This window comes from Poecilia latipinna, unplaced genomic scaffold (assembly GCF_001443285.1).
Source record: "Poecilia latipinna isolate Pla-1442-1.1 unplaced genomic scaffold, P_latipinna-1.0 Scaffold169, whole genome shotgun sequence".
Taxonomy (NCBI): domain Eukaryota; kingdom Metazoa; phylum Chordata; class Actinopteri; order Cyprinodontiformes; family Poeciliidae; genus Poecilia; species Poecilia latipinna.
This window is the reverse complement of record NW_015112785.1, coordinates 423,445-434,266: the sequence shown is the minus strand read 5'-3', so window position 1 is coordinate 434,266 and position 10,822 is coordinate 423,445. Positions and strand designations below refer to the sequence as shown.

Here is a 10,822-nt window from a genome sequence, read left to right as displayed (position 1 = left end):
TTTTCCCGGGGGGGAAAAAAAGGTTTTAATTTTACAAAAAAAAAAAAAAAAAAAAAAAAAAAAAAAAAAAAAATTCTTTAACTCACCCATGATCTCAAGGTGAGTGTGCAGAAAGCTTTCCATCTCATCCTGCATGGAAGCGTGGGAACGCATGGGCACTGGGAAATACCCGTAGGTGTCTCTGTTGCACACGTACATCTGCACGTCTGAGGAGGGGAGGGAGCGGAAAGAAGACAAACGATGCGACATGTGCGGGCGGATCAAAAACGCGACCAGGCAATCTCAGCTGCATTTTTCCTCCCCACCTGCCATGCGAGCAGAGTAAGCAAAGATAATGACGTCGTCCAGCGCCCAGCTGTACTCGGGGTGTGGCGGGTAGAAAGCCAACTGACTGGAGGCTTCTTTCCTCAGATCCACCAGGTAGGTGGAGTGGACCATCGGCACGGCGAAGCAGCCGCGGCGCTCCCGGCGGCGGATGGGCATGTAGGCCGGGGTGCGCTTGTAGTAACCCTGAGAAACAACATGGTTTGGATTCAATGAAAGCAATTTGCTGACAACAAAAATGGAATTAAAAATTTAAAATAAAATCTGCAGCTTCAGCTGGATAGGTTGTATGTAAATGTAAAGTAGGAAAAATAAGTATTTGATTTTCATTGTTGGTACATCTCAACTATAGGAGACAATACTGGAAATCACATTGTATGATTTTTTTATTTATTTAATTAGCATTTTATTGAATGAAATAAGCATTTAATACAACAGGAAAAAAAAAATCAATTCAATGAAGAAATTCTTAATTTATCCTAAAGGAAAATTAAATGATGCTGTGATTCAAACAACATCCTCAAAGAGGACAGAGATGCTGTGGCCAGGAGGGATCTCCAGTAGCAGTCAGTCTTGCAACGAATCTGAAAAAGCCTCTGACTGAAGATGGTTGCTGTAAGACTGACTCATGCTGAAGAGCCAGGCAAGAGAGATGATATTGAACACCAACTTGTCCAGGATGACAGCTGTTGGCAAGCACTGCTAATCCACCTCATTTGCTTTTGCCGCTCCTTTTTAACGCCGTCTGATTATGTGGTTAGAAAGTCAGGCGGATGTTCGAGTCTGGAATATGATCCACCCTCCTTCTCCACTCTTTGGTCTTGCTCTGCATCCATGAAGAGCCTCCTTTTCAGCCTCCTTGTTGCCATGGTTATGCATAGCAACTGTCCAAAACTCAAAAAAGTGAGAGCAGAAATCCTTGCAGCTGCACAGTTATCCAAAAACAGAAGGAATAATTGTCAAAAAAAAAAAGCAATGCATCAACCGAAAAAATGCATTCGGATTAAAAATACTTTATTAATTCCAGAAGGAAATTAAATGTTTAAATTAAATAAACGTCTAATGTAACATACCTATTCCAACATGCTCCCACTCCCAGTTCTAGACTTTAATATTTACAATAGAACAAAATATTCTGACACAGAAATCTTGACCAGGTTTCCATGGCAGCAGGGATTTTAGCCCTTTTCCTCCACACAGCTCTTCATCGGTTGATTTTCAGCTCCATTCATAGATTTTCTATACGGTCTGGGTCTAGAGACTGGCTAGGCCCCTCCAGAACCTCAAGATGCTTCTTCTGGAGCCACTGCTCCAGGGCACCATCATGCTGGATGACTGAGCCACGACCCATCTTCACTGAGGGAAGGAGGCTGTCGCCCAAACTCTCACATTTAAGGTCCCTGCAACCAGGCATCACGACTGGGACGCCGTTCTTGGGACTGTGCTCATCCTTCTTCTTCTTCCTCCAAAAACGCAGAATGGAGTTTATGTCAAAATATTCTAATTCGGTCTCGACTGACCTCCTGACCTTCTCCCACGTCTCCAATGGATCATCCAGATGGTCATTGGCAAACTTCAGATGGACCTGGCTGGACATGTGCACCCTGAAGAATTTAATCCATGACGGTGTAGTGTGTTACTATGGAAACCTTTGAGACTGTGGACCCAGCCCTCCACAGGTCATTGACCAGGTCCTCCCATGCAGTTCTGTCCTTATCCTCTACACTTTTTATTATCATTGATGCTCCATAAGGCCTGAATTTGCCTGGAGCACCAGACTGAGGGATTCTGACCTTCATCCAAAGGTTTCCTCCATTTGCACCAGCAGTTGTTGCCTTTTCACCAAACTGACTGACTTTTGTCCTGGAGCCCATCCTGATGCTGTCCCTGGTGTCCTTAGACACAGCGCTTCGGTCTTGTCCATGTTGGAGTCCAATTGATTCGAGTGTCTGGACAGATGTGTTTAATACAGGCACTAAATGGAGGACAGGAGGGGTTTACTGCAGGTTGGCAGGTGATCAAATACGTATTTCATGCAATAAAATGCAAATTAACTATTTAAAAAAATTAGGAGTTCACCGATTGCGTTTCTCTGGCCGATCACTGAACTTTTAAAAAGCTTAACCTGCCGATTCCAATTTTGGCCAACAGCAATTTTTTTGTCTGAAATGTTGCTCAATATAGCAAGAAAGTTGTGGAGTTGGCAACAGTGGGGTAACCATTGTGAATTGTAAAGACACAACTTGGTGGGTCGGTCTGTCAGGCAAACCTTTCTCACTGCAGAGCAAAAGAGGACAGAGGTTGATTCTTAGATCTTTGCCAAGCCAGATAAGATCGGTGGATAAGATCTGCTTCATGTGCAAAAATTGTCCGATCACCGATCTCCCAAAATTAAGGAAAGCTTGAAAAATCTGCAGTGTCTCCAATACTTATTTTCCCAACTGTGTAAAAAAAAACAACTTTTTCCTTAGGTAAAATGAGGTTGAGAAATCTAAATTATGCAAAAGTGTTTGCATATTCAAGAAAACACATGTCAGAGCTTTCGCTTAAGTAACTTATTTTAATGAGCAGAACAAGCTGGAGTTTTTATTAAAGCTAGCGTGGACAAACCCTGAAGTTACTCCTTAATGGAACATAATGAGGATGTGGGCTATCTGCACACCCGCCGAATAATTTTCTAATATCATTAAGCTTCCTCAACGCTGAACGGAGCAAAAAATTTTAGTACACCTGAGAAATAAATCGGCTATCTTAATTACACATTAATCTAGCATGACGTGGGACCAATCCTTAAAGAAACAGTGATTCATTTTCAGTTTTTAATTCCTCTTCCACAAAAATAATTTTCCTTATGGATGCATGTAAAACAATCCTCACAAAAATCCTGAATGATGTTTTGTTTTTTGCTATCAAAATAATGAGGACTTTATTTCTCTTTCATATGTCATATACTATGTTTCCCATTATTCACTAATGCCTCAAAATGAAAGCCATACTTGATAAAAAAAATCATCATAAATAAGTTTCTATCTGAAGAACCATTTAATTACTTAAAAACATAATTTTCAACGTTTTTTTAAGGATTTATTGAACCCAGTTCTAGTCCTTTAAAGCTTTTATCCTGCAACTTTTAGGCATCAAATACACACAGTCAGAGTTCTCCATTGCTGAGAGTACAGCGCCGTTTCCTTTTCTTCTTAAACAGACAGAGGCATCAAACACGTCTACAACGTGATGTCAAACTTCTATTAACTTATTTTTGAATTTTCACAACAGCTGCAGGTGTTTGTGCTTTCAAATTGCACGGCGTGTCTGAAAGCTACATAACCGTCTGCCACCGTTTACGAGTTAGACTAAAGTCTCCTGTTCAATAAACCATAAACACCAACATGATAAGCAAACCTAAACTTCTTACCAGAACCATATATATTCAATCAAATTCCCACTTTAAAATGCATTTGAAAGGGTTTAGATTTACAATTAAAATCACTTTTTTTTTTTTAAATTTGGACTTCTGGAAACAATCTGGACAAACACGCAGCTGAGTTTGACTCAGCAGTTTGACCCAGGAACAATGCTCCACAAAACCCACAAATTGGAACATCTGCGATGGGTTTGGTCTCCGTCTCATTTGCTGCTCTGTTCTCTTTCTCCTCCTCTGAAGGTTTTCAGGCACATAAAAAGGAAACATAAATCTCATCTGCCATCTGGGGAGTCTTTGAGGCTCTCGGATACATAATCTTTACAGTATGTTGGCTCTCTGTGTGCAGCGGTTCAAGAACGACGACGTGATGGGTGAGAGTGTCACATTGCAGAGAAAAATATCGCAGTGTAACATTTGAGCAGCAGCTGAACAGGAACTCTAAGAACACTTATTCTTCTTCAACTTCTATTACATAAATAAAAATATTTACACCAAGGAATCTTCTATATGCAACGAATATTTACTGAAACAGATACGCGGGACCTCGAGCGGACTAAAAAAAATTAAAAAAAACCTCTGATTACCTGCGAAGTCATCCCGCACCAGAAGTTGGAGTAAGCGGCTCTGGACTCCAGCATGGGGGCGACGATGGTCTTGTTTTCCCTCATCAGCTTCCACAACACATCTCTGTCGGTGAGCAGATTGTCACAGTCGGCCATCTACAGAGCGAAGAGAGCGGTTAAATATTTACATACAATTACTCATCAACGTGTGCGCGCCTGCAGAGAAAGCCTCCCCTCCCTTCTCTTTCTCCCCAGCAGATGACTCATCGCCGACGTGGTTTGATCACAGAGAGGGAAGCGAGCGCACAGACGCTGCGTGGATCTGCTCATCGTAATGGGTTAAAACAGGCCTTACGGGGTGTTGTTGAAGGGATATGCTATTAGTTTATGTTTTGCCATATTTTCCCTTAGTCTGTCAGAGAGCATTAACAGTCAGCATCTGCGGGGCAGCTGGGAGTCAAACAGCTGTTCAGGGCATTTTAGCCTCTTTTTCTTTTTTTGTAAAGAGGGAAGCACAAACATTTGTCCACTTCATCAACCACTATGCTTGTGCTCTGAATAAGATTGGCTTGATAGGGAATACAAAAACATTTAACTTCAAAAGAAAACCTCCACAACAATAAATGAATGAATAAATGAATGAATGCTGAAAATGTTTGAAGCACTTGGGCTACTTTGTGTACCTGTACCTTGTCCACGAAACAGAAAAAATCCAAACTCTCACTTTCAATCAATCCTGGTTTTCCAAAGTAATGCAGATTACTTTGATAGCTAGTAGAAGTTTGAGTGCCACAACTTGGCGCCAACATACCAGGAGGTAGTCGGCCCAGATCTCACGGGCAGTGTCCAGCGCTGCCTGCCGAAGTTTCATCACGTGTTCATATCGGAGATTATTCCAGTGTTTTGGCCCCACTTCGTCCTCAAAGGCACTGGGACATAAAAAGATGGGCCCATTTAAAGAAGAAAAACTAATAATAAAAAAAAATTAAAAAAAACACTCGATGTACGTTACATTACCTGTTTTCGTCATCAGGTCGCCACTCCACATAATGGTAGTAATTCTGCACCACAATGAGCCAGTCTCTCAGGATAGCTGTGGTGTTGTCAATGTTGTGATCTGTCGCCACCCTGTGGAGCAACAACAAGAGGAACTAGAACATTTCTGAAGAAATTTAACCGGGGCCTGCCCGTCGTTTGGAACCCAGCGTTCTGATGCTAAATATTAGCATATATGCTACGTTTAGCTAAAGTGATATTAATAGCATGTGGAGAATCACAAGCATGTTGATTAGCATGGACTTACTCCATTCAGTATGTTAAAACTAGTGTATAAGCTAAAATTTGCCAAAATGCTAATGTTAGCCTAAATGCTGCCAGTGACATGTGGGGCATCACTAGCATGTTGTCTTACATTGACTTCCTCCATTCAGTGTGCTAAACATGGCTAATAAATTTATAGCTAAGAAGCTTATTTTAGGAAAAAGTCCAATGCTAATGCACTAGTCCACTGCACTGCAATTGTTTGTGCTATTGTTAATGCACAAACAATGTTTCAGGCGATAAATTGTTCTTAGAGATTAACGGAGTTTACAGTGCATAAAGTTAAAATTTTGGAAATTTTTTGTTTTTAAGAATTTAAAAGGGAGAAAAGTAAAATTTGAAAAACTCATTGGGAAAAAAGTTAACAGCTTCAGGTGTAATCAGTACATTAAAAAAGTACCAATAAACTAAATTCCACTGTTATCAAAATGAGGCCAAATAACATAAAACACTGGATTATTGTAATTTGGGAGATGATAGTAGAGTTACGATCACCGGTGGGGAATCTGGAAAAACTAGATGAAATCCGGCGTAACGGCAGCCAGTCGCTAACATGAAGTTTACCAGCTGGTGAGTCACGGTGAAAACTGTTCACATATTCCCATTCCCCTAAATCACATTAAGCCGTCTTTAAAACAGGCACGAAAACATAAAACACACACCATAAGTGACACGATCGCTGCAGAGTAGTGAATTTTCACAGTTTTCATTCACCCTTTGCATCTTCTGCGAGTGAAACAAAAGCAGCTATGTAAACACAGATGCTGCTCAGCTCTTTCTTCGCCTTCTCAAAGCCAGTTTTGGAAAAAATAAAATAAAATAAAATCCAGCCACCAACCTTTATAAAAACACTTTTACACACAAACATGAAGTGATTGTGGGGAACAAATATTGATACTCTAAGTCTTTTCTTGTGCTTAAAACTTAAACTGAAGCCATTTTACACCAAACTAACATGAAGAAAACCAGATTACAAAATATCTAATTTTGCAACCAGATATTTCTGGGTAGCTGATTGTTTTCTGTCACTTCTGTTGAAATTTCAGACTTATTGTGCTTTCCCACAAATGAAAGCAGCTGTTTTACGAATCAGAACATAAAACACAGCTTATGTGTATAAATTACGACATGAACTGCATGTGTGCATTTTTAAAAACTCGCAAAATACAATAAATCAGCAAAAACTAGGACTGGGCAATAAGGATTTAGAAATTTAATGTGATATTTGAAAAGCATTCACATTTGAAATGGGCTTCTTTATCTAAGTGGGATTGAAACTGCACATATTAACTGCATTTCATCAAATTTTCAAATATCGTGATATTTATTGATCCTCTTACGGAGCCAACCGTGGAGAAAATAGTAAAATTAACATTTCTGATAACATTGTCAAGGGGTTTATTTAACGCTAATTCATAGAGAAAACGATAAATCGAAATTCTTACAGGAAATTTTTCACGATAAATGATAAACAATACAATAAATGCCCTCCACAAGCAAGAGTTACTTCGCGAACAAATTACTTCATTTTGACCTGCTGAAGTGAATTTAGAAATAATTGTTAAGCAGGAAATGCCACAACACTAGTTTATAAAAACTATGACACCCATAATAACCAATATGTTTAATTACTTTACCGTAAGTTTCTGTTTTCAAATAAAATAACCAGGCGCCCCGTTGTCAGCTTGGGATCTTATTCCTTATTACGCTCTTGTTATAAAGAAACCTGTTGTGTATCTGGAGGTTAAACGATCCGTAGGACAAATGCAGCTCCTTCTTTTTTCAGTGCCAGCTGTGTCTCTAACACGGTTTGACAGAATATTTTCTCCTTGTGACTTCAAAGAAAAGGTGAAGGAAACTGTGCTCAACGTGTGTGAGGTACTCATCTTGAAACTCCTTAGAGATGCTCTCAATCAGCACAAAAGCTGCCAATTTACTTCAGTTTCTTTAAAGTGCAAACAAAATGTTTTAATGATTACCCAGGAGAGTCGAGACGGTTAAATTCGGTCAAAGTCTTGTTGATTAGAGTGTAGCCACCCTTAAAAAAAGGGGAGGGGTGGTGGGAAAATTTGCCTGAAAAAGCGAGGCATTCGTCTACTGTCTGTGTTATGATAACAAATCCCAATGCGTGTTGGAGGGACGGGCAGCGGCAGCGAGAGCCGGCGAGTGAAAGAATGTGTAAAAATGACAGAAATGGATTTCCTCCCGAGCCTGTCACGTAGTGAGTGACAGCCAGCGTGCTGCTGCTGTTCGTTTCCCATGCGTCTGTGGCAAGTTAACACAGCGGTGTCATCTCCACGCCTACGTGTGACCGACTCCGCAATCCGTCTTCTTCGCTGCATCCGTCTAGCTCTCAGCGTGCTGGCAGGAGCGTCTGACTGCTGAGAGGTTTTCAATGTCCAGAGGCAGCGATTTAAAAACAAACACACACACACACAAAAAAAAAAAACTGAGTGTCTTTTGAAGAGTAAATATTTGGGATTGGAGAACTATGCCTAACGGATATGAGAGCTGAAACAAGAGACAGAGAGAGGATTGAAACTGATTTTTGAACTGGCATCAGTCATTGTGCGTGTCACAGCAAAGCCCTCTGGGAGTTTGCATGCTGGTCGGACTCTGCTGCCAAGCGTTCCTTCTCAACTTGTCACACTGATGTCTGCAGGTAGATTTCTTTCTTTCTTTTATTTTGTCTTCCTCCATCAAAAGGAAATAAAAGAAAAAGTTTCTTGCAGAACTATTCACACACCTTAAACTTTTTAACATTTGCTGATGTCACAACCACAAAACGTCCGCATGCTTCACGAGGAGTTTGTGATCACAAAGTGGAATACATGCCACGAAAGTTAAGACCATCGATAATTTGTTTTAAAGAACTTAAGATATTTCAAGGTCAATTTTCTTTAGATACATAAAATTAAGACTTTTTATGGATGCGCGGACGCCCTTTTTAGGGTCGTTGTCGTTTAGTCTGGTTTTAATTTCGGTCTCGTCCGACTAGGGCGCCTTCTTCCACACTTTAACTTTACAGAACAGCTATGTTTATATGTTGAGAACACAGTTTAACACTAAAGTCACTTCTCAAGGAAACTGATTTCTCCGGATTTTAATCAGGGGCACCAGAGTAAAGGAGGCTAAATACAAATGTCTGGCACACTTTTTAGATTTTTTTGTTAGAAAAAAAACCTAAAGCACATATTTTTCTGCATTCTGCTTCTCTGTTCTTGTTTCTTGCAGCAGGAGCATAACAAAATGTCTGTATGTGTCATGAAGTTAACCACCTAAAAGGTCACGACCCCTTGACATAAACTGTGAAAGAAGAGCTCAACATAAACATTGTCGTTTGTTACAAAAAGATTTACAGAAAATTGGGAAATCAAGCTCCAACTTAACACCTATTTGTGTCATTTAAACAGTTTTTAAAAATCCTTAGAAGTAAAATTCAAAGTCAGAACACAACTTCCTCTCAGAGCTTTTTTCTTTTCTTTTTTTTTTGCGCCCATGGTTTCCTTGTTAATCCCGCTGGACCATGAAATAGAAACAGATTCAACCTGTCAGGTGTGATTGCTAATGAAAAGATTAAAACATTACACAGGTCTTTTTTAATGGAAGAGGAATAAATAAATAAAAAAAGAAAGAAAGCAGAAAAAGGGAAGTGAGAGAGCCTGAATCAGGAGAAATCTGTGCAGGATGACAGAACGCCCCGGAGCGAAGCTGGAAGAGTTTGAAACTCAGGTGCTTATTTTAAATAAGTTCTGATTCTAGTTCAGACAAGAGGACGGGTGTGTGGAAGGGGGAAGGAAGGGGTCTGGGTATGAGGAGAGAAGGGGAAAAAACGAAGGGGGGATGAGGGGATGATCTTCTGTGACTGAATGGAACTTTTCACGGGCACGTCTCTGCAGGCGGAGGCCGCCTCATGGGTCCCGTTCTCCGGGCAAACTGCTCCACGCCCAGCGGAGAGGAAAACTCCACTGAACGTATCAAATATAATCAATCATTATTTGATTTGTGCGAATAAAGTGCACGTGCTTTCTCCACAAGTAACCGACTGTCCTAACATTAAAGTTGTCAGCGTTCATTGACAGCGTCTCTCAGCTACTCCCCGTTACATAAATTAAACTAAAACATATATTAACGTTTAATTGCATCAGTGAAACTCACCACAGCGCTAAGCGGTTCTTCGGGTAGTTCAGCCGCTCGACGGCTCCGAGGAACAGCGGCAGAGAGTGGGCCGAGTTGCGGCAGACCAGCGCGATGACGACCCTGGGAGCCAGGAGCGGCGACTCGGGGCTCCAGCGCTCCTCCGGGAAATAACCCCAGCCCGAGCCCGGCAACAGAACGAACAGCAGGGCAAGCAGCAGCGAGGTAACCCGGAGCATGGCAGGGAGGGGAGAGAGAGGGAAAAAAAGACGTAGCTGACGCGGCAGAAAGTGGTAGCCAGAGAGGGGGAGACAGGGGATGCAGAAGCAGAGGAAGCCGTTGTCTATGCCGACATGGCGGAGGGTCTGGATTTAAAGGGGAAGGACAGGGCCGCGTCAAGGAGAACTCACTGTCACTTTAATACCATTGTAATATATTATATAATCCACCGTGTTCACGGGTTATAGTGAAAAACATTAATAATAACATTCAAATTCAGAAACTCTTACGACGGAAACCCCCCTACGTAAATTAACAACAAAAAAAAATTATTTATAATTTCCATCTCGAGCGCCTCAGTTCTTCTTTCCCTTTAAGAACAAACCCAGCACCAAAACTCAGGAAGCAGACGGATCTGAAAACCAGAATGTTCTGTTCTGGGGAACGCTTTGAAAAACCTTTGGGGGGAACGTTCTTTTTTCGCCCCATTTTACCCAAAAGTTTAACCTTTGAATAAATAAAAATGCTGCCAATGCCAATTATAGCTTTAATAAGTTGCAAAAGGTTTGTTTTTAGTAGGGGGTGGGGGGAAGAGAGACATCCTTCAAAATATCATAAAACAAACATACTTCAAGTAAAGAATAATACTCTTTTTGTCTTTATCTATATTTCATTTTTAAAAAGATAAGTAATTTTCCTCCTCCCAATAATCTATGGGAAAATCTTAATTTGCATTACAGCAATAAAAAAAAACCCAACAGCATTATTTTGACATATGAGAGTTTAAGAGAGACCATGATGCTTGCAGCTGTGATTTGCATTGTGTTATATTTTT

At 40.7% G+C, this 10,822-nt stretch overlaps 1 protein-coding gene across 1 annotated transcript in view; it reads right to left on the bottom strand.

The window, feature by feature from the left end:
* LOC106945972 (procollagen galactosyltransferase 1-like) overlaps positions 1-10,557 on the bottom strand; it is a 22,356-nt gene extending 11,799 nt beyond the window's left edge. Inside the window, exons 1-6 of the mRNA XM_015030001.1 lie at positions 9,790-10,557; positions 5,329-5,439; positions 5,123-5,240; positions 4,333-4,467; positions 306-510; positions 87-206 (exon numbers count right to left, since the gene is read on the bottom strand). Coding sequence (XP_014885487.1) covers positions 87-206; positions 306-510; positions 4,333-4,467; positions 5,123-5,240; positions 5,329-5,439; positions 9,790-10,007 — 907 coding nt within the window. The 5' untranslated portion in view covers positions 10,008-10,557. The remainder of the gene's footprint in view (positions 1-86; positions 207-305; positions 511-4,332; positions 4,468-5,122; positions 5,241-5,328; positions 5,440-9,789) is intronic.
* Between the last annotated feature and the right edge of the window lie 265 nt (positions 10,558-10,822).